The sequence below is a fragment of the Meles meles genome, chromosome 8 (genome assembly GCF_922984935.1).
Source record: "Meles meles chromosome 8, mMelMel3.1 paternal haplotype, whole genome shotgun sequence".
NCBI lineage: Eukaryota > Metazoa > Chordata > Mammalia > Carnivora > Mustelidae > Meles > Meles meles.
Window position 1 is genome coordinate 40,470,368 of NC_060073.1, and position 25,228 is coordinate 40,495,595.

The 25,228-nt window shown below is 36.6% G+C and overlaps 1 protein-coding gene across 1 annotated transcript; it reads left to right on the plus strand.

Annotated features, from left to right (window-relative positions):
* Nucleotides 1-299: 299 nt before the first annotated feature.
* FANCF (FA complementation group F) lies at nucleotides 300-3,195 on the plus strand. Its single transcript, XM_046014335.1, has one exon. It carries the CDS (start codon nucleotides 1,555-1,557, stop codon nucleotides 2,629-2,631), a length of 1,077 nt encoding a protein of 358 aa, XP_045870291.1. The 5' UTR covers nucleotides 300-1,554; the 3' UTR covers nucleotides 2,632-3,195.
* Nucleotides 3,196-25,228: the final 22,033 nt, after the last annotated feature.

A 25,228-nucleotide genomic window follows, 5' to 3' on the forward strand; every position in this document is an offset into this window, starting at 1 on the left:
ATAAACTCCGCTAGGACAAGGGCTACATTCATTTTATCATAAATCCCTAGTATCTACATGATGTGACATAATAAATTCTCAATAAAAGAATAAATAAATGAATGAATTAGTGAAGCCTGTACATTTATTTCCTAAAGGCAGGCTGCACACTGGGCTCAAAGTGTCTAGTAGCCAATAAAAAGAATTTTGGGATATAGTATTCCTGGCATAAAATCTAGTAATACTTCAGACCAAATGAGTGTGGGCTGATAAATATCAAACAGCAAAACTGAATTAACAGAATAAGCATCAATGTTTTATTTATTTTTTTTTAAGATCTGGGAATGCTCATTTTAATAAATGAAACATGACTCTTCCCCCTTTTAAATGTTTCTTTTTCCCTTTTGTTTAAACAAAACATCAATTCTGCCTACTAGAATTAGAATTAGTTTTGGCTAGTGTCTTTAGGACTCTAAAGAAATTCACCTCAAATGAGCTGTGTCATCAGTATCGGTTAAGTTAAAATTTGTGGGTATTGTGAGAGACTGTGGACTCTGAGGAACTAACTGAGGGTTTTGGAGGGGAGAGGGGAGAAGGTGGGAGGTTGGGTATTGTGGAGGGCACATATTGCATGGAGCACTGGGTGTGGTGCATAAACAATGAATTCTGGAACACTGAAAAGAAATTTAAAAAATAAAAATTTTAAAAAATCGTGGGTATTTAACAATGCAACCTCTAGTAGTTGGTAAATAAATATTTGCCGGATGCATAAATGAGTGAATAATCCAGATGACATTCCAGAAATAGATCCTTCTTTCTCTCCCCTCCCTCTTCCCACAATCATAGTCAAATATTTGTTTTTCGTATAGGCTCTTAACTGTCATTTTTGCTCAATTAGTTGTTTGGGTGAAATAAAATTCAGCTGAGCTCTTTTTCCATGAAAAAAGTGAAAACACAAAATAGTTCAATTTTTAAATGAAAATTTAAGTTCCTTTAACATTTTTAATGAAGTATTAATATTGAAGTTTTTGTTTACTCCAATTAATCTGGGCTTCAGTTCTAATAATGAAAGAATGACATGAAGGCCCAGAATTTAAGAGTGCCTGGCATTAATTAATTGGAGGCCAGTGCATTTTCTATTAAACTAAAGCCTTCATTTAATATTTAACACCATATCTGGCATTGCCCAATTATGATAAACTTCAGCACAGACTGTCTCAGGCAAAGCTCAGGAAATTTCCACTAGGGAGTATTTCCAAAGTCAGTGGAAGCATGGAGACTTTCGTGCCTAACAGCATCTTACACGTGGCTCTGGAAACTTTCTCTAGGATGTCCCACATTTATTCTCCTCCAGCCCTAGGGGCCTCCCTCACGTTGGCGGGCGAAAGTAAAACCAACGGGCTTTTTCTCCGGTTTAAATTTCCCGGGGTCAAAATACCCGGATTAAAGCCGCTGTCAGATTGATAGAGAACTTATCCAATAGCATTGTAGAGAGGCGTATCCTTACACGGACGCTCCAATCGGCAAGCAGAGAGTCGGCGTCTCCAAGGTGAACGCGGAAGTAAGCACGCCCCCATGGAATCGCTCGTGGAGCACCTTCAGCGCTTTTTCGAGCTTCTGGCTGTCTCCCGCACGACCCACGTCAGCACCTGGGACCCCGCAACCGTGCGCAGGGCCTTGCAGTGGGCTCGCTACCTGCGCCACGTCCATAGGCGCTTTGGCCGCCATGTTCACATTCGCAGGGCTCTGGAACGGCGGCTGCAAAACCAGTGGAGACAGGAGGGCGCGTCTGGGTCGGCTTCAGTCCCCGGGTTGACGAACTTCCAGGTCCTGGGGCGCGGTGACCTCCTGCTGTCTCTGCGCCTGCTGGAGAACCGGGCCCTCGGGGATGCCGCCTATCAGTACCTGCTGCAGCAGCTCTTTCCGGGCCCAGGCGTCCCGGATACCGACGAGGAGGCGCTCCAAGGCAGCTTGGCACGCCTCGCCCGCTGCCGCTCCGCCGTCCAGTTGCTGCGTTTCAGCGGCCACGGGGAGAACTCGGCGCTTGAGGACCCAGTGCTGAAGACCCAGGCGGAGCTGCTGCTCGGGCGTCTGCTGGAGGTGCCGAAGGCCGAAGCCGAGGGTCCCAGCAGGTTTCTCAGCACTCTGTGGGACCGCTTGCCTCAGAACAACTTTCTGAAGGTCATAGCGGCCGCGCTCTTGCTTCCCCCGTCGTCTCCCCGGCCCCAGGGAGAAGAGTTGGAGCTGGGCACCCCCAAAACGCCCGTAGACGGGGCTCAGGAGCTGGTCCGTTGGCTTTTGGCGAAGTCAGATGTCATGGCCGCCTTTTGCCACAGCCTCCCGGTCGGGCTTCTAACTTCGGTGGCAGGCCGCCATCCCGCGCTCTCCCGGGCCTATCTGGGTCTGCTTACAGACTGGGGTGGGCGTCTGCACTACGACCTCCAGAAGGGCACTTGGGTTGGAGCTGAGCCCCAACACGTGTCCTGGGAGGAGCTGTACGGCCGGTTTCAAAGCCTCTCTCGGGCCCCTCCACCTCTGAAAGACGAAGTTCTAACTGCCCTGGAGGCCTGTAAGGCGCAGGATGGAGATTTCCAAGTTCCGGGTGTCAGCATCTGGACAGACCTGTTGATAGCTCTTGGGAGTGGGTCATGATCATGCTTTTGGGGGGCGGGGAGAGTTTTAGGTCTCAGCCCAGGCCCCAGTTCACTATGGGCAGTGTTGTGTTATTATTTATATGTATGGTTTACAAAATTAAAATTCCAGTGCTTGCAACAGATCTATAACTTCGTGTGTCCAAAATATTATTTGGGGTGCTAATTTATACTAGGCGGAATTATAACTTACAATTATAATTTGTAAAGGAACTGGTTTGTACTGTCGTGGCTTTTGTGGATAGAGGAGTGATGTTGGAAGTATCCTGCTTAAAGCCATGAGATTAACGATAGTTTGCTTATTAGAAGGCCCCTTTCTAAGAATGCTGGAAAGATGTGTACTTTTCAAAGTGACAAAACAGCTTTTTTTTCTATCAGTATGGCTTAGGTTCCCCCGCCCAGTGGTGAAGTTTTCTTTAACAACAACCTGTGTTGTCAAAAAAATGTTGGTTTGAAAAGCTAACTGGCCTATTTGGAGTTTAAACGCTGAACTTTGGCCTTTTTAACCTAATATCCTAATCAATAACCAGCCTCAATCTGTATTAAAATTGTGTTGTTCAACAAATTTGTTTCTTATTTCTGCAAATCACTACTCTCAAATTCAGAGACCAAACTTTTTTTTTTTTTAACCAAACAGTACTTTAAAACACTGACTTAAGGGTGAGAAAAAAATTGCTCGAAGTGTAGTAAATACAAATACATACCCTTGGATTTAGCATTTGATGGTAAAAGAATCAAACCAAATGTGAATTAGAAGACCCAGATTTTATAGTTTCAGCCATTGACTAGATCAATGAATCACAATCTTGGTGCCACAGTTGCCTCATATGTTAAACAAAGTGCTTTAGATGGTTAAGTTTCCTCATTTTTTCCTTAGTGGCTGCTCTATGGGGACAGTTAAAAATATTTGTCTCGTGTGTGTAGGAACCTAATTTTGTGAGTTTACCCAGATGCTCCACAACTGGCAGAGTGATTCCCAGTCTCCGAATTTAAGAGTGTTTTATTAGGGGGATATAACTTTGCATTCATTAAGATATTTTTGTCCCTACCCAAGTAGGTTGGTAGCAAGATTTTTTGGAAAACATAGGGATGTTCAGAAAGTTAATTTCTAATTTCGGAAATGGAGCTAGAATGAGTTGTATAATCTTGTAGAATTTTATTTTATTTTATTTTTTTAGAGATTTTATTTATTTGACAGATAGAGATCACAAGTAGGGAGAGAGGCAGGCAGAGAGAGAGGAGGAAGCAGCTCCCTGTCAAGCAGAGAGCCCGATGCAGGGCTGGATCCCAGGACCCTGGGATCATGACCTGAGCGAAAGGCAGAGGCTTTAACCCACTGAGCCACCCAGGCACCCCTAATCTTGTAGAATTTTTAAGTCTATAGTAGAACTTGGAGTAAGCTACTGTTCTACTAGCATGTACACTTTTTTTGTTTTCCATAGATAATCCTGGGTTAACAGTAGGAAGTTCTTTTTTCCTGTGGTCTGATTGGTTTTCCTACCTATAATCCATGTAGACCATCTTTTAAATTGCCTGCCATTAATGCAGGAAGAAAGGCAATTCCTTCTGTCAGTTACATGAACTGTTTCATGAAACAACCTACTCAAGTTCTATGGCAAGTCCTAATATTGACCCATAACCCTAAATTCCATAACTCTAAACTTTAGCTTTGGAGATTGGCAGTTTGTAAACTTATTTCCATATTTCTGTAGCTCTATTGTGCACTTTAACTTAAAATGATAAAAATTGATAGAGACTTAAGAAAATTTTAAAATCCATTTTTATACTCAACCATATCTTATTTTAGGCTCTATGCTATGTTCATTACATAGATAATCTTGTTTAATCTTCATACCACAACTGTATTCTTATAAATCAGCATAGGCTAAAAGAGATCACGTAAAATACCCAAGGGCACACAGAAAATAAGCAACATGATAGCAGAAGCCCTATCTGGTTTTGGTTTGGTTTGGTTTTCCCCCAGAGCCTAGCACAGTGCCTAGCATACTGTAGGTACTCCAAATGTTTGAATAAATGAAACCAGGATTAGAACCTTAATCTGTATTCTTCATCTTATTTTAAACAGAATTAAATATAAAATATGTTATTGATCATAGCAATCTTACTTCTCTAGAAATCTATAAAAAAAGTGAGGGAGAAATGGAAAATTGAGTAAATAACTTCAAGCTTCTCATGAGTTAGCAAATAAAATGACTTCATGTCTTTTGTATTACTGTTGCTATTATTTGAGGACACATACCTCAATGCTCTCATTAGCACTTCTTTTGGGCTAGTTGTATATTTATTGAGTATATTAGAACATTTCAAATCTAAACGTTGTGTATGCTCTGGCTACTTAAAATGTTCTGATTCTAATGGAAAATACCTAAGATTTGATTTTTAGTGAATAAATAAGGCACATGTATGGTGTCATATAATTTACAAAGTTTTACAATTAAATCATCTAGCAGGATCTCTGTAAGGGCAATGTGCTGTGAGCTTCCAATTTATTCATTGAGACTCAGGATCTGAGTCTCAGGGTAGCAATTTGCCCAACATTGTATGGCTCTTATGTGGTAAAGCCAATCTAGATCTGGATCTTTTCTAACTTAAATTGCTCCACAAATCTAGGTGATTTTAGGTGATTAGTGATTTGAAAACCAATATTTAGTTAAAAGGTCTGTAGCATCATCGTAAATTCCAAACTAACACAGGGTTTGGCACGTGGGAGACATATAATATATATATATATATATATAAAATTTAAAATCCCTTTTTGTTTCCTGTATTTTTTCAGTATTCTTTAAGTTTGGCTTATTACCACCTGCTATAACTTTTACCAAGTTATTTCACTCTCTAAATGAGAGTTTATTCATCTGTTAAATGGAAAAATGCCACCTTTTCTACTTCTTAGCATAATTAAAAGATAAAATGATAATGCATATGAAAATGATGTCAGAAGTTATAAACAGGCATATTCACTTCACTTTAGGTTGATAAACATAATGTGTGTTTATAAATTATGATCCACGTTTAATTCATTAGTATTTTTGAAAAGCAACTATACGTAAAAATAGAATAACTAAGAATGAAACTTGCTAGATTTGACCATTAAAATAAGTTTAAAAATAAAATGAGATTAAGATGAGCTTGAGAGTTTAATATAGTAAATACATTTTTATTGTATAAGTAACATAATAACAATATTAAAGGACTACCCTGTCACCTTGGCACTCTTTTAATGTCTATGTATTCCTTTCTATCGTTTGGTCATATGTCCACTATTTCTATAGCTATAACATGTACATACCATTTCTAGATTTTATAAAATTAACAAACATTTTCTTGTTTAGTCTGTCAAAATTAAATAAGGAAAATCTGTACTAAGTCCTGAATAAATATTCGTTAAATGCTTTTTCTAAATTTAATGAGAAGAAAATGTTGAGGTCTATGTCCACCCTTATTTTCTTAACTTTTCTAATGGTAATTTGACATTGTATTTCTGGGATATTCAACTTAGTCAAGTGTATTAACTTTTTAATATTCTGTTCAATTCCATGTATATTTTGTTTAGATTTTATTTTATTTTATTTATTTGACAGAGAGAGAGATCACAAGTAGGCAGAGAGGTAGGCAGAGAGAGAGGAGGAAGCAGGCTCCCCGCGGAGCAGAGAGCCCGACACGGGGCTCGATCCCAGGACCCTGAGATATGACCTGAGCCGAAGGCAGCGGCTTAATCCATTGAGCCACCCAGGCGCCCCTGTTTAGATTTTTTATTCTCAGTTCACAAGTAAAGTTGGCGGGTAATTTTTTATTCTTACTTTTATTTGAAATTAAGATTATGATGTCCATATTGTTAGAATTATGGACTATTTCTATTTTTCTTGTTGTATACGAGGGTTTTACAAAATTGGAATGACCGATTGAGAGTTTTGTAGAATTATTCTCTAATAACAATCTGAGCTTGATTTTTAAATTACTTAATCAAATTTAAATTTGTAAGTGGTTGTAAGTGCTATTCACACTTCTATTTCTTCTTAAGTTAGTTTCAGTAAGTTACATTTTTTTTTATTTTTATTTATTTTATTTATTTTTTCAGCGTAACAGTATTCATTCTTTTTGCACAACACCCAGTGCTCCATGCAAAACGTGCCCTCCCCATTACCCACCACCTGTTCCCCCAACCTCCCACCCCTGACCCTTCAAAACCCTCAGGTTGCCCCAACCTCCCACCCCTGACCCTTCAAAACCCTCAGGTTGTTTTTCAGAGTCCATAGTCTCTTATGGTTCGCCTCCCCTCCCCAATGTCCATAGCCCGCTCCCCCTCTCCCAATCCCACCTCCCCCCAGCAACCCCCAGTTTGTTTTGTGAGATTAAGAGTCATTTATGGGGGCACCTGGGTGGCTCAGTGGTTTAGGCCGCTGCCTTCGGCTCAGGTCATGATCTCAGGGTCCTGGGATCGAGTCCCGCATCGGGCTCTCTGCTCGGCAGGGAGCCTGCTTCCCTCTCACTCTCTCTGCCTGCCTCTCTGCCTACTTATGATCTCTCTCTGTCAAATAAATAAATAAATAAAAAAATCTTAAAAAAAAAAAAAAAAGAGTCATTTATGGTTTGTCTCCCTCCCAATCCCATCTTGTTTCATTTATTCTTCTCCTATCCCCCTACCCCCCCATGTTGCTTCTCCGTGTCCTCATATCAGGGAGATCATATGATAGTTGTCTTTCTCCAATTGACTTATTTCACTAAGCATGATACACTCTAGTTCCATCCACGTCGTTGCAAATGGCAAGATTTCATTTCTTTTGATGGCTGCATAGTATTCCATTGTGTATATATACCACCTCTTCTTTATCCATTCATCTGTTGATGGACATCTAGGTTCTTTCCATAGTCTGGCTATTGTAGACATTGCTGCTATAAACATTCGGGTACACGTGCCCCTTCGGATCACTATGTTTGTATCTTTAGGGTAAATACCCAGTAGTGCAATTGCTGGGTCATAGGGTAGTTCTATTTTCAACATTTTGAGGAACCTCCATGCTGTTTTCCAGAGTGGTTGCACCAGCTTGCATTCCCACCAACAGTGGAGGAGGGTTCCCCTTTCTCCACATCCTCTCCAGCATCTGTCATTTCCTGACTTGTTAATTTTAGCCATTCTGACTGGTGTGAGGTGATATCTCATTGTGGTTTTGATTTGTATTTCCCTGATGCCGAGTGACGTGGAGCACTTTTTCATGTGTCTGTTGGCCATCTGGATGTCTTCTTTGCAGAAATGTCTGTTCATGTCCTCTGCCCATTTCTTGATTAGATTGTTTGTTCTTTTGGTGTTGAGTTTGCTAAGTTCCTTATAGATTTTGGATACTAGCCCTTTATCTGATATGTCGTTTGCAAATATCTTCTCCCTTTCTGTCAGTTGTCTTTTGGTTTTGTTAACTGTTTCCTTTGCTGTGCAAAAGCTTTTGATCTTGATGAAATCCCAATAGTTCATTTTTGCCCTTGCTTCCCTTGCCTTTGCCGTTGTTCCTAGGAAGATGTTGCTGCGGCTGAGGTCGAAGAGGTTGCTGCCTGCATTCTCCTCAAGGATTTTGATGGATTCCTTTCTCACATTGAGGTCCTTCATCCATTTGGAGTCTATTTTCGTGTGTGGTGTAAGGAAGTGGTCCAATTTCATTTTTCTGCATGTGGCTGTCCAATTTTCCCAGCACCATTTATTGAAGAGGCTGTCTTTTTTCCATTGGACATTCTTTCCTGCTTTGTCGAAGATTAGTTGACCATAGAGTTGAGGGTCGATTTCTGGGCTCTCTATTCTGTTCCACTGATCTATGTGTCTGTTTTTGTGCCAGTACCATGCTGTCTTGATGATGACAGCTTTGTAATAGAGCTTGAAGTCCGGAATTGTGATGCCACCAACTTTGGCTTTGTTCTTCAATATTCCTTTGGCTATTCGAGGTCTTTTCTGGTTCCATATAAATTTTAGGATTATTTGTTCCATTTCTTTGAAAAAAATGGATGGTATTTTGATAGGGATTGCATTAAATGTGTAGATTGCTTTAGGTAGCATAGACATTTTCACAATATTTATTCTTCCAATCCAGGAGCATGGAACATTTTTCCATTTTTTTGTGTCTTCCTCAATTTCTTTCATGAGTACTTTATAATTTTCTGTGTATAGATTCTTAGTCTCTTTGGTTAGGTTTATTCCTAGGTATCTTATAGTTTTGGGTACAATTGTGAATGGGATTGACTCCTTAATTTCTCTTTCTTCAGTCTTGTTGTTGGTGTACAGAAATGCAACTGATTTCTGGGCATTGATTTTATATCCTGACACTTTACTGAATTCCTGTACAAGTTCTAGCAGTTTTGGAGTGGAGTCTTTTGGGTTTTCCACATATAGTATCATATCATCTGCGAAGAGTGATAGTTTGACTTCTTCTTTACCAATTTGGATGCCTTTAATTTCTTTCTGTTGTCTGATTGCTGAGGCTAGGACTTCTAATACTATGTTGAATAGCAGTGGTGATAATGGACATCCCTGCCGTGTTCCTGACCTTAACGGAAAAGCTTTCAGTTTTTCTCCATTGAGAATGAATTTGCGGTGGGTTTTTCATAGATGGCTTTGATAATATTGAGGTATGTGCCCTCTATCCCTACACTTTGAAGAGTTTTGATCAGGAAGGGATGCTGTACTTTGTCAAATGCTTTTTCAGCATCTATTGAGAGTATCATATGGTTCTTGTTCTTTCTTTTATTAATGTGTTCTATCACATTGATTGATTTGCGGATGTTGAACCAACCCTGCAGCCCTGGAATAAATCCCACTTGATCGTGGTGAATAATCCTTTTAATGTACTGTTGAATCCTATTGGCTAGTATTTTGGTGAGAATTTTTGCGTCTGTGTTCATCAAGGATATTGGTCTGTAGTTCTCTTTTTTGGTGGGATCCTTGTCTGGTTTTGGGATCAAGGTGATGATGGCCTCATAAAATGAGTTTGGAAGTTTTCCTTCCATTTCTATTTTTTGGAACAGTTTCAGGAGAATAGGAATGAGTTCTTCTTTAAATGTTTGGTAGAATTCCCCTGGGAAGCCGTCTGGCCCTGGGCTTTTGTTTGTTTGGAGATTTTTGATGACTGTTTCAATCTCCTTACTGGTTATGGGCCTGTTCAGGTTTTCTATTTCTTCCTGGTTCAGTTGTGGTAGTTTATATGTCTCTAGGAATGCATCCATTTCTTCCAGATTGTCCAATTTGTTGGCGTAGAGTTGCTCATAGTATGTTCTTATAATTGTCTGTATTTCTTTGGTGTTAGTTGTGATCTCTCCTCTTTCATTCATGATTTGATTGATTTGGGTCCTTTCTCTTTTCTTTTTGATGAGTCTGGCCAGGGGTTTATCAATCTTATTGATTCTTTCAAAGAACCAGCTCCTAGTTTCATTGATTTTTTCTATTGTTTTTTTGGTTTCTATTTCATTGATTTCTGCTCTGATCTTTATGATTTCTCTTCTCCTGCTGGGTTTAGGGTTTCTTTCTTGTTCTTTCTCCAGCTCCTTTACACGTAGGGTTAGGTTGTGTACTTGAGACCTTTCTTGTTTCTTGAGAAAGGCTTGTACCGCTATATATTTTCCTCTCAGGACTGCCTTTGCTGTGTCCCACAGATTTTGAACTGTTGTGTTTAAGTTACATTTATCTAAAAATTTATTTCATCTGATTTTTCAAATTTATTGGAACAAAGTGATTTTTTTTTTTATCACTGGTGTTTTCTTAGCTTTCTCATCATTAGTGTTCCTGTAGTTCTGCGGTTTTTTTGGTTTTTTTTGTTGTTCTTTTTGTTAAATTAACCTGTCTTTGCTTTTTTTTTTTTTTTGATTCGTCTCTTCAGATGTTAAATGTTACATAATGTTACCAGAAAACTAACACTTTATCATACATTTTTTCCTTTTCAAAAGTTTATGCTATGCTCTTATTTTATCTATTTTCTTTGTTTTCCTTCTGTTCTTTCCTTCTTAAACAAGAACATTTAGCTTATTTGTAACTTTTATTTTTGTGTTATTATGTAACATTTAAATTGTCTTCTGGATTCTGCTTTCACCGCAAGTGTCATCTTTTGGCACATATCTTTTTTGATATATAATAATACCTCAGCCTCACATTTCAGCTAGAAATGGCCACCCAATTAGAGAGTAAATTTCCAATTTCTCTTGTAGTTAGGTATGGCCCTCACACTTTAGGGTTCACCCTCTATGAATATGAAATTATTTGCCCTTATGCCTTGTTTCTCCCTTTCAATGTACTGGAATGTCAGTATGGTTCTAGGGAGCTACTCTGAATTGTATGGCTGAGGGCAACTGGAACAACCACTGTGGGCTCAAAGATGAAGCCGCATGTTTGCAGTCTCCTCACATCTATGCCTTTGGAGGTACATGTTTGGCAGGGGGTTGGAGGGGTAGGGTGAGAGAGGTGGCTTGGAAATTTCCTTATTTCCTAAAATTCCAAGAAAGCTTTGACAGTATGTTTTGTTGAGAATCTAAACGTTTGTAGCAGTTGAGCCCTATGGAACATACAATTATGGCTTTGCTAGAAGTAGAAGTCTTCAGTTTTCCTTTAACTCATAGCAACTTAACTTCTGCCCTCAATACTTGATGCCAAGTTCAAAGGATAATTTTCTGGTATCAAGTTATTTGTCCTCTCCACAACATTAAACATACTAGCATAGTAAGCAGTTGGTAACTATGAATGCATGGTAATGGAGTAAACAATAAAATAGGAAAAGGAATGGAGTAAACATTTCTTTAGAGTGTTACCCTTTGGGTCTTATCTTTAAGAAACATAAATAATTTTCCTAGTGGCTGTAAGAAGGACAAATCCAAACAAAAAGACCTCAATATATGGTAGCATTTTCAAACTGTTACCCAACAATCTGAAAAATCTTCTGAAGCTACTTCCTTGCATTTGATATGGGTCAATCTTCATCGATGTCAAGATTTAGTTTCTGTGGTTAAATTGCTCAATTTCACTTGGTTTTTATAACTCTTTTACACATTTTTGGAGCTCTGAAACAGTACACGGATGCTCTAAAATAGTAGCCAGTTATAAATAGAATGACCCATTTTCCCTAGATAATGGTGGATATAGGATATTTATATTAACATAAATTAGTTAACACAAATGCTGTAGGAAGGAAGCATTGATTTCTCTTGGGAATTAATTGGAAATGATCAATCACTATCTTAGAAGTGTGGCAGTAACATCATTTATCAGGTGCTAATTGTCATAGTGGGCTAAGAATGCCCTTTCGGCTTAGAAATCTGGTGGCCCTAAGGGAAAGCAGCTTGAATAACTACAATAATTAATGTGTATACAACTGGTTCTTGAAGCTCCATTACTCTTAATATTGGGGTAAAGATTTGAATTCAAAAGAGCTTATAGTGTTTTAAAGTCTCATTGTGGTTTTATCTTTTTATCTCATCAATGATCAGGACTTGAATCTCAGAAAAATGTTATATAAGGTAATTCAGAAGTGTAAGCATAGGGATATAAAAAATGAATAATCAGTGTGTAGTTTACATTTATACAAGTACTACAGATAGGATTATCAAGTTCTGAACGAGGTCTATTATAAACTTAATGTTAGGGACATAGCTGAAATTTGGGTTTTAAACATCAATATTTAAAATAGATTTATCATGGAGGCATATTTATTTGTTTATCACTACAAAGCCTCCTCACTATATCCTTCAGTTTCATATTTGCATTGCAAATTTTTACTCATTTATTTGTTCAAATAGCATTTTTGATCACCTACTTACATGTCAGTCTGTGATTTAATGCGCTAAAACTGATTACAAACCAATTTATTTAGCTTACATATTTTTATGTTATGAACCAAATTTTTTTATTTCTTAAAAGAAAGTACATCTGGAAAGCAATATGTAAGGTATGGATATTTGTGTAAATCAATATTGGATATTTTACCTTCCATAATTGTTCAAAGCTCTATGGGATAGCTGTTGAAATATTCATTATTATACCAACCATCTGACATATTATCAATACTTATTTTGTAAGATATTCTGTTTGAGACTATGCATGCATTTATGAGCATTGACAATATGCCAAAATGGAATGAGAAAACAGTACACTGCTGGCTTTCACTGAATATAGATGCGCCATGGACAGAATTGGTAAAAGGTGTTTGCTAATCTTAGATACATTGGGTACCTTAAAAATGTTAAATGAATTTGAATCTGCAATGGATGTTAAGATAAAATATCAAATAATCCATTACAAATATATGGACTGTCAAAAAGAAGAACAGGGAAACAATAAAGACTATAAATTATTTTATAGTTTCCTTTAGAGATAAAGCGATCACATAGTTTTACAATAAATATTCTGGGCCAAGAAGGCAGTATGTTTTCTATCTTGTATTTAAAAAAAATATGTTCACAACCTTCAATGATTTTCAGAAATAATCAGTAGTTTGCATAGATATTGATAGCCAAGAGTGGGGATGAGGTTGGAGGTGCACATTGTCTGGCCTGTTTTTCTAATAATTGCAAAAACATGTGTTCCTGACATTGCTGGTTTGAAATTGTTGTTGGAAACATAAAATAAATTACAAGTGACTAACAAGAGCAATTTACAAAAGATACACGATCTAGTTCACTAGTCAGCAGGCATATGTTGCATATGGAATTACTATAGTAACCGAAACTAATCGAGAGCTGGCGCCATTTTCTAATTATAGCTGGAAGCCCTGGACCTTGTGCGCTGCACCAGTAAATTGGCCCCAGTAGATTCAAAATGATTTCACTGTTTGTCATTATAGACGTTAGCAAAAGCAGGCTATTTGAAGAATATGGCCTCTGTAATTTGTTAAAGGCATTATATCCATTTTTATAGTCTAGTTCTGTGAATGGAATATTACACTTCATATTACAATTAAAAAGGCATTTATAATTCCATTTAAGAGTTTTAAAGATTAAAGAAAACAATGATTTTTTTATGGTGAGGTAACTAAAACACAACTAAGGACACAAAAAGGGGGAAATAAAAACCTCATTAAATGGCTTTTGCTTTATGACTGATTTTTATCATAAAACAATATCTCTGGACAACCTTGGATAAATTCTTTCATTGCTCTAAGCTTCCAACTTTTCATTTATACAATTTGGATAAGAATAATTACATCTTCCTTCAGCAAAACAACCAAGTGCATGAATATTAAAGAACTTCTTTTAGGCATTCTTTTAGGGTAGATCTATTGGCGATACATTCTTTTCACTCTTCTTCATCTGACAGTGTCTTGAATTCCCCTTAATTCCTGAAGGATAATTTGGATCAGCTATAGAATTTGACATGGCTTTTCTTTCAGCATTTGAAAATGTGCCCTTCCCTTTTGGTATTTGTGGTTTATGATAATATATCTGTCATTTAAATAGTTTTACCTCTATAAATAAAATGTTATTTCTCTCTTTCTGCTTTAAGATTTTTTTTCTTTGACTATAGTTGATGGAAGTATCTTTGTGGATTTCTTTGACTTTATCCCAATTTGCTCAGCTTTTCTAAAAAAATTATTTTTAGTATAGTGGACACAAAATATTACATCAGTTTCAGGTGTACAGCATAGTAATTCAACTCTAGATATTATACTATGCGTGCCACAAGTGTAGCTACAATCTGTCACTATACAATGCTATTGCAATATCATTAACTATGTTCCGTATACTTTGCCTTTTATTCTCATGACTTGTACATTCCATAACTGGAAGCCTTTATCTCCCAATCTCACTTTCACCCATTTTGCCCATCCCCAACCCCCCTCCTCTGGCAACCATCAGTGTGTTCTCTGTATTTATAAATCTGATTCTGCCTTTTATTTGTTCATTTACTTGTTTTGTTTTTTTAGATTCCACATACAAGTGAAATCACATATTTGTCTTTCTTGGTCTGACTTATTTCACTTAGCCTAATACATTTGAGTTCCAACCATGTTTGAATCTATAGACTTATATCTTTTGCCAAATTTGGAAAAATTTCAGCCATTATTCCTAAAAATGTTTTTCAGCCCCACACTCTTTCTCCTCCTTTTCCATGAATCCAATGACATAATGTTAAAGATTTCATTATACTTTAACAAGTCACTGAGTTCTGCTCATGATTTTTTCCCCCGGCAGTCTGTTTTCTCTCTATTGTTCACGGTGGGTAATATCTCTAATTCTATCTTTGAGTTCACTAATTCTTTCCTCTGTTCCCTCAACACTGTTTTTGAGTCCTCCCATTGAATTTCTAATTCAGTTGTATTTTTTAGTTCTAAGATTTTCACATGGCTCTTCTTTATATCTTTTATTTCTTTACTGAGACCCCTCCTTTTTCCCCATTTGTTTTGTGTTTGTAATTGCTTATTGAATCATTTATATAATTGTTGCTTCAAAATCCTTGTCAGATAATTCCAACACTTATGTCATTTTGGTGGTAGTATCTGCTGATTATATTATCTCATGTTTCAAGAATACATTTTGATGAGACAAGTTTATTTTTTCTATCTAAGGGAAAGAAAAATGTAGCTCCTTGGAAGTTAGGTGCCCTAATAGAAGATATTATTTGCAATGTTAAGATCAGGGTCTTTCAGCATAGGGTCCATTAACTTTTTCTGTTGAATTCTATTTTTGTAATGTTATTTTTTTGTATGTTGTATTGTATGTCAAATATAATTCAATAAAAAATCACTTAATCAAAATACTTACTTGCTTACTTATACCTACCTATTTGTACATAGTAGTTACTGCCTATTATTTATCTGCTTGCTTGTTTACTGTCTACTTACCTGACTCCCTATCTATACATCTGTACAGATATGGATATGTATACAGATACCAACATGGGTACAGACATAGATCTATCCATAAAAAAGTATCTGGCAGTTTAGCTGAATTTAATGATTGTTATCGCTAAATAGGATAGGAAAGATTTTCACTTTTTTATTTGTGCTTTTGTTGAATTAAAGTAGTAGGCATATAAAATTTTTATAGACAATGAGAGTGCCAAATATTTTTCTTAAACATAATCTTTATAAATGCAATTAAGGAAATATGTCAATATAGCCACCATTTAGTTGATTTGGAAACCATTGCCAAAGTGACTAGACACATTAATTTTATACTCATCAGTGGGGCATTGATTTGAAGAATTTTAAATAGATCTGTAGGCTCTTTGGAACTGATTTATGTCTTCTTTAAGAGCAATTGTGCAGCAATCAGGTATATTTTCTCCCTGGACTACTGATACATAATGACAGAAGGCACAAAGAAAAGTCAGAGAAAAGAGACAATTGGATAAATGATAAGACAAAATGTGTGTGTATGTTACTACAAACAATTATACATAATATATAATTAATAACCAAACTTACTTATTCATTTATTTATTATTTATTTATTTTGTTAAAAGTTGTTTTTCTTTTTAAAAAGTTAAGAAGGGTGACAGACTTTGCTTATAATTAGAAGATGTGTTATTTGAAAATGATTTGTCTGTAACTTTGAGATGGAAGTACCAAACCAGTTCCTTTCAAACTTTCTTTTGAGTCAGAAAAGACTGATTTCTGCAACTGGAAGTTGCAAACTCTTGGCATGTCTTGAAAGAGAACACATTGGTTAGCAATGTTTATTAGTTATCAAGTAAATCTCTACCTTTTCTGATACTCTAATTATGGATAAATCCATAAAGATACACAGTGTTAAGATTAGAGGAAAAAAAGAAAAGAGAATATAATAATTACTCAAATATCCTATTTTACATTAATTGAACAAATTGAAATTTGTTCATTATGCCTTAAATATTCTATGAACTTTCTGTGTGAGTACACAGTATTTTCTTTACAATGGCTCTTTGAAGGTGTAATTATGCACGGTGACTAATTTAAACAAAAACAGAGTTATAGAATAACTTTCAAAAAAATGGGCCCTCATAACATTTCGGACACAGGGTATTATTTGTTTCTCCCATAGTGATTTCTTCAGCCTATTCCAAAGGATGGAAGTTGCTAAGCTTTAACTAAGTCCAGAAACACCTAAAAAAGGATTTTTTTTCTTTAGTCACTGACAATAGTGCTATTCATTCAGTTCATAGCCAGCTATCATTCAACGGGATTCATTTCTTTAAAAGATTTTATTTATTTATTTGCCAGAGAGAGAGAGCACGCGTGAGCAAGTGAGCACAAGCAGGAGGAGCGGCAGGCAAGGGAGAAGCAGGTTTCCCGCTATGCAAGGAGCCTGATGCAGACTCCATCCTAGGACTCTGAGATCATGACCTGAGCCAAAGGCAGATGCTTAACCCACTGAGCCACCCAGCTGTCCCTCATTTTGTTTTTAATTTCCAACCCATATTAGGTCATAGAGAAATTAACTAAAATGGGTGACTTCAAGTTGGCAAACACTCTCTCCTCAACTAAATTTTAGTTAGACTCCTCTGAACCCTCTTTCAACCAATCTTTATACTTGACCCCTGTCCAGGCCTGTCTTTGGCCTGCTCAGCCCAGTCTTAGCAAATAATCCTGCAAAGTAATCTCACCTTTGATATTTAATCACCCTTGATATCTGATAAAGTTCTTCATCCACCACTTTAAATGTCTAGGTCCTTGGCCTGTCTTTACCAAGAATCCTGTAAGGCCAGTTTAGCAAGAATCTCCTTGTGTCTGATGTCTCCTCTTAGTAATTTTCCACCTGTTGCTCCCTCACCCTACTATTCTTCTATAGATATCAGGCCATCTTTGAGCCCGATACCTCCCCTACTGCAATAGTATTGAGTAAAATATTCCTTACCAAGTATCAGAATAATGTTTTACATTATTAAATGTAAATATTTAATATTTAAATGCAAATATTAAATTAAATTTAAATTTAAATATTTAAATTTAAATATTAATGTAAAACATATCTTACATTATTAAATGTAAAACATATTAAATGTAAAACATAATCTGATACCCTACAAGTATCAGAATAATGTTTTCTTTAATAGAGTCACAGTAGCCAGATAAATCAAACTTAAAGATGTGGTTTTCTTTATATAGTCTGAGCATAGGTAAAAAGAGATAGAAACAAGTATAATGCTTTTTGCTTTAAAATTCGTAGCCAATCACTGAGCAGATGATTTGATGAGCACTGGCAAAAGCAGAAAGTAACTAGCAGCAGCTGGCCAAGATTCACTAAGAACAGATTATGAAAGCAAAAATTTTTTCACTTAAGTGAAGTTTACTAGGCTAGTATTCTTGGAAATGCTATAGGCAAAACTTACCATGATTTGGGCAAGATATTTGGCAAAATATTTCAGGGAAGCTCTGTGTCCTCAGATGGAAGAATATGAGCTGGGTGGCTGTTGGTTGGGTCGATTGATTGTATGAAGTGACCCTCACTCTCCCACCCACCCTCTGCACACTTGACTGACTCTATTACATAAGTCTGTTCTATGTTTGTTATAGCACTTATCACTGTTCGGAATTCCTTGTTCATTTATTTGATTAGTCATTTATTTCTTCACAGCACCATGTAAGGTGATCTCATTATCTTCCTCCTTTTGCATATGAGGAAACTGAGAAATAGAAAATTAAATAACTCAGTCAAAGTTATATATATATATATAACTGCTGCATAATACCACCTTCCTTAGCAGGGATTGAAAGTAGGGATTGAAGATGTTGAGTTTTATGGACTCATGTGTGGATGTTCATGACCCAGAAAGGCATAGCAGATACTGAGTATATGAGCTAGAATCTCTTCTAAGCTCTGTTCCATGGTGAGGGTTAGCCAGGAAAGGGAGCAGAGTGGTGTATGCTATTTAGATGTTTTGGGTTCTGGAGATCAACGTGACTGGGAAAAATGTAAGACTAATATTAATGAAGCAATAATCACTCCAGCATCTGAAAGGTAATTTCAGTGATCTATGCAAAAATCCTAAAATGATTTAGATAGTTGGCAGGATTTAGTAGTCTACTGTGCTAACACAGAAATAGTGCTGTTCCAAAAGATGGTCAGTTAAGATACATTTTATAAATAAGTGTGAAAGTCTACTTGTCTGCTGACAACTACAAATATAAAAGTAGAATGTAAAGAGTTAGAAATTGGTATAGAGCATTTGACATTAAATGGCTTTGAGAAATGATGGTCGTAAGACTTGATTTGGTATCCAAGAAAGTTAGCATTAAAGTTCTGTCCTTAGTTGAAAATAGAGCTACCCTATGACCCAGCAATTGCACTACTGGGTATTTACCCTAAAGATACAAATGTAATGATCCGAACGGGCACGTGCACCCGAATGCTTATAGCAGCAATGTCTACAATAGCCAAACTATGGAAAGAACCTAGATGTCCATCAACAGATGAATGGATAAAGAAGATTTGGTATATATATACAATGGAATACTGTGCAGCCATCAAAAGAAATGAAATCTTGCCATTTGCAATGATGTGGATGGAACTAGAGGGTATCATGCTTAATGAAATAAGTCAATTGGAGAAAGACAACTATCATATGATCTCCCTGATATGAGGAAATTGAGAGGCAGCATGGAGGGTTTCAGGGGTAGGAAAAGAATAAATGAAACAAGATGGGATCAGGAGGGAGACAAACCATAAGAGACTCTTAATCTCACAAAACAAACTGAGGGTTTCCAGGGAGAAGGGGTAGGGAGAGGGTGGTTGGGTTATGGACATTGGGGAGGGTATGGGCTATCGTGAGTGCTGTGAAGTGTGCAAACCTGGCAATTTACAGACCTGTACCCCTGGGGCTAATAATACATTATATGTTAATAAAAAAAAATTCTGTCCTTTGCCTTGGCTTTTTTCTTTGACACTTATGTCTTATACACTGAGAAAGTCACTCAGTTATGGTGCAAAAGGAGGAAGAACAATCTTCAGAGATAACATGCAGGAAGATGAGAGGAGGACAAGAGGATCATTATGTCACAAAAACTGAAGGATGACATTTTAACAAGAGGATGGTCCATGGTGTCATCTGGAAACAGAAGGCTGAGAGGAACTGAAATAGCCTTGCATTTGACTAAAAGAAGATTTTTGATAATTTGAGAATAAGCAGTTTCTTAAGGTTTGAAAGGAAAAGAAGACAGTTTTTAGACGACTAAAGGAAGTTATCAATGCAAGAAAAACACAGAAAACAGACTTGGAAAATTCAATGCGAATAGAAATATTCCAGTGTATTTACTCAGAATGCAATATTTGAGATGCAAGTTAGACCCTATTGACCAACAGAATTGGTTTCTTCAGGAAGAAATGAGGATCAAAGAGCACCTATTGACGGAGTCCTTGTAAAGATATATAACAGCGTATGAAAATATTGAGAGTAATGTTTGCAATATGATAAATGCTCAATTAATGGTTACATTATTACGGAATGATAATTGTAAGAGGCCAAAGGTATAATATTTTAGGGTATGCATTTGTGCGTACATTTGTGTTTAAAGTGGTTTTGTGCATGTTTGAAAGGGAAGAATAGTGGAGATTTGTAGTGTATGCCTTCTAGCACGCAGTGCCTCAAGTAACGGCACCTTCTTTTTGTTTTAGGAAAACTATCCTGACCCTTTGTATATAGCCTAGTGGCACTCTGGTTAAGGTGCTTTGCTCTGCCCTAGACCAAAATATGAAAAAAGTGGTTAGAGTCCATTCACCTTATTCATGGGGTCCTGCCCGACTTGAGCTCATTGTCTAGATCCTTCGAGCTTCTCTGGTTTCTGGCCCTTTCCTCTTTTTTTCCAGGGATTCCTGTAAATATATGAGGAATTTTTATACTTCCAATAAATTTTCTTTCTCATAGGTTGGCTAGGGATAATCCCTGTTGTTTGTGACCATATAATCCTATCTGATATAAAGAGGGACCAGGAAGGAGTTAGAGATTTAAGACATTAGGGAAAGGACAAGAGTGGGTAGAGTTCAAAGACGATGAATGGAAAAGTTATTTTGGAGCGGAAGTAGGCTCTGTTTCCCAGAGGATTACAACGTCAGGGAGGAGAGAGAGCAGAAGTGTAGACAAGAGTGTGTGGAAGCAAAGTGTATGAGAGAACTCACATATAAAAAAAAAAAGCACAAGGAGATAGTCTTGATCTCGGTAAAGAAAATACCACACAGTCGCTTGCTCTAAGTGAGGATGGAGGGAAGGAAGTAGGATATTAAGAAGAAGGAAGGTATGAAATAACCATAATGAGGTGTCTTTTGGAAAGAGAGAACTCATAAAACTAGAAGGAATTTCAGGCCTTGATAGGGAAACTTGATATTAAGTCATAGGGGAGAGAGAACCAAGTATGCTATTGTTTTCTTCTCGTGATAAAGCCAGTATAAGTAAGCCTCAACTAATCCAGATTCTTTGGCAGCAAGTGATGGTGAAGAGTAATTACTTTACATCAGCCAAGTTAAAAAAATTAGATTTTCAGTCACAGTAAAATGTTTGAGTGTAAAAGAGTAATGAAATCCTGGGAATTAGTACTATGGTGAACTCCAAGCATGACGTGCCCTAAAGAAACAGAAAAATAATCACCTCCATGTCACATCGGTGAGAAAGGTGCAGGAAACATTACTTAACTGGCTGCCTCTGTCACTGAAATATTGAGATTAAAAGGGGAATCTTGAATTATTTATATGTAAGGCTATGACTTGAGAAAAAAATACCTTCCAGTTCTTACAGATGATTTGATCTCGATTCACTAAGCCAGACCTGAGCAATAGCATTTCTGTGAAAATGAGATATTCTGTAATGGCAAAGATAATTTTAGCATGTATAATCTGTGCTGTCTAATTTGGCAGCTACCTGGGTCTCCTGAGTACTTCAAGGATGCTAGCACGACTGAGGAACTGAAGTTTTAATTTCGTTAAGATTCATTTTAATAAAGTAAGATTTGAAGAGTCATATGTGACTAGTGGCTAGTGTATTGGACAGTACAACTCTAGACCATAAATATTTTATTCATCTAGTGATATTCTAAAATTATACATGTAATATCCAAGATAATCCAAATGCATGGTAGAGATAATAATCTAAGAACAGGTAAAATAGTTAGGATTCAATTATAGTTTCAATTTGTTTGCAAAGGTGCATTAATTTTTGTTACATAGGCTAATGCTTCCATTTATTTCCAGTTTAAGTTAAAATGATAAATCTCTGAATTCTAGAGTAAAGGAGACAATTATTATCAAAACCATTGTAATTACTAATGATAATTTAACAACTATAATATACTTTCAACTATGTAGTATGTATTGTTGTTTAAGAAACAGTTTCAGTGTAAAATATCAGAGGACTGGGGAGTGTGGGTGTCAGAGAAAAAATAATTCAGATAGTTCTCTCCTGATGCATATACCTATCAATGCAACTGTAATGTTTGAGATTTTCTTGCTTCCAGAAACACTTAATCAAATGAGGAAAATAACATAAGTAATTTTAAGGTAGAATAGTAAAAAACATATAAGAAAGTATGGAAAACTGAGACACACTGATAAAATTTTAGGTAGTAAACAGAAAGATATATTCCTGACCATGAATTATTATACAGATAATCATTCTAGAATTATAAACATGGAGAGATAATAATTCATATCTGCTGAGACTCTTTTGTATAAGGAATATTTAAGTAATCTATTAACTACCTTTTTTAAGACACACAAAAAGAGTCAAAGATGTAATTTCTTATGAGAGACTTCACAATGCAGAAATAAGTACCTTATTTTTATTAAGATACAAACAACACATTTACTGCATCTGTAACATTTTTCATGCAAGTGGGAAAAATATGATATTGTTTCTTAAAGGTACAGAGAATTATGATTAAATTTTTCTTAATTGACACTTAGATTTTTGGGGGGAAATGATTCATTCTTATCTTTGAAGGATTTACTGATTTGACTGAGAGACACACTGATAGATTCTGCTGAAACACTGAAACAATATTTTGCATTATCTTTCAGAATTTTCCTCCTGGAATTTATACTTTAAGCAATAGAAATAAAAAAACTTATTACTATTAGGAGTTTAGGGTTTAAATAGAAAAATATGTAAAAGATACCTGTAGGTGTAGAAAATTAAAAGGTAAAAGATTATGTATACATTATAATGTGTGTATATATGTATATATTTACATACATGATTGTATGAATAATTCATTTTAAATGGCTTTATCTGTAAGTTTAGAAGATTAATACTGTGGCTAAATCTACATAAAAATAAGCTGTTCAAATGAAAAGTATAACTTTCAGTCAGTAATATGGATGTGTTAACTTTATACAAGAAAGTTATTATTATGCCTACCTATCAATTATCGTATAGTGCTACTAATATTGCAGGAGAGCACAGTCTTAATGTGGCTCATTTTGTAGAATTTAGATATATATTGTTAACTTATGCATGGGAAAGATATATAAGTAAAGATAGTATTAAGGCAGTAACTTGCCTAAGTATACATAGCAATGTGTATATGGGATTCAAATAATGAAAAACCAAGTTAAATCCATGGAACATAATAATTATATTCAGCACAGCTTGCTTAATGCCCGAATAGCTTGCAATATGAGTTCTGCCTTAAACATACGTCTTGATTTGGATATCTACCCTCATAGCCATTTTTTTCTTACCTTATCTTTATATTTCATTTGTACTACATTACATGCCAGAGTTGGAAAGCTACCATTAGCTTAGCATTTCAATTTCCCAAAATGAATTCCAGAACACTGATTTCAAAAGATGTCAACAACTTGCAAAACAGAAATTTAAAAATTAAAATTTCCTTTACTGAAGAGTCCGTTAGAACTTTGAACATGCTAGTACACATCATTGATTTCCAACTGAGAGACATTTTAATTTTATTTAAAAAATTTAAAAGATATCGTCAAGGGCCTACACTCTGTTATGTTAAGGAAAAAATTATTCATGCCTCTTGTTAAAGACAGTAAGGCAGACTTTCTTCAGCACCACCTCAGTAGGTGTAGGGACCACAGCAATGGACTTTTGTAGTAGGGGGAGATGTTGGGGAGAACTCCAACTTACAACAAGGAAGAGTAAGTATTTTACAGACAAGCAGCAGGGTGGGGGAGGGGGGTCAGTGGATGGATAATTGCTAAGAGGAAACATCAGGGGTGAGGGGGGACTCTGGCTTAACCAACCGATTAGCAGGCTTTCTACTGAAGTCAGGCCAGGGTGATCAGCAAACTGCCTAGGGATTTTAGAAGATGAGCGAGCAGATCAGATTTGCGTGTAATCAGACATCGATCAAGGGTGGGGAATTCTGGTTAAATTTACTTAATAGCATTCTTGTTAAAATTGGACTATGCAGAGACGAACAAGGAAACTCGAGAGTCAGGGTCCAGTTGAGAAGCAAGCTCAGAGGAGCCTGCTGAAAGCTTGGTCAAGGTCAGAGTCTTTTTCAGTTAGGCTGAATATAATAACCGTGAATTCCACCATCATGGAAATTGTGGGCTAATAGGGAAGACATATGAAATAAGAACACAAACACAAACATCTGCGTAGGCAAACATTTATAGAAGTAAAAGATTCGGGGCGCCTGGGTGGCTCAGTGGATTAAACCGCTGCCTTCGGCTCAGGTCATGATCTCAGGGTCCTGGGATGGAGCCCCGCATCGGGCTCTCTGCTCCGCGGGGATCCTGCTTCCTCCTTTCTCTCTGCCTGCCTCTCTGCCTACTTGTGATCTCTCTCTCTGTCAAATAAATTAAAAAAAAAAAAAAAGAAGTAAAAGATTCACAGAGAAAATCATTAAAATGAAGCTGCTATGTTTATGCTAATTTTGATGTGAGAACTATCCTAGATGACATATGAAGCACACTTGTATAGATTGCGTCATCATCTTTCGGGGCATCGGGGCGGCGCAGTCAGCTAAGTGCCTGCTTTCAGCTAAAGTTATGATCCCAGGGCCCTGGGATCCAGCCCCGTGTTGGGAATCCCTGCTCAGTGGGGAGTCTGCTTCTCCCTCTTCCTCTCCTACTACCTCTCTCCCTGCTCATGCTTTCTCTCTCATAAATAAAAAATAAATAAATCTTTTTTAAAAAGATGTTATCTTTTAAACATTATCTTTTACATTTTTAAAAAATATTTTATTTATTTATTTGACAAAGAAGTCACAAGTGGGCAGAGAAGCAGGCAGAGAGAGAGGGAGAAACAGGCTCCCCACTGAGCAGAGAGCCCGATGCGGGACTCGATCCCAGGACCCTGAGATCATGACCTGATCCGAAGGCAGAGGCTTAAACCATTGAGCCACCCAGGCGCACCTCTTTTACAACATTTTTACTTAAATTAATGGCAGCGAATTCCCACTGCAATGATTTAATTGTGCTCCTAACATACCTATCAGTCTGGAATAGATTACCAAGCCATTTTAACAATGTAAATAATAACATTTAAAATGAAGCTTGAGTGCCCATTAAAATATATCCAACATAATAGATCATTTGGACAAATGTCATAATTTTTAAGGATATAGTTAAGATAACTTATTTCTCTATTATACACTATTTTGCCTTTGAATCATTTTTCTGGTTAATATGTTTTTTAGGAAAAAACAATGATTACATGAGCTATGATATATTTCTATTGA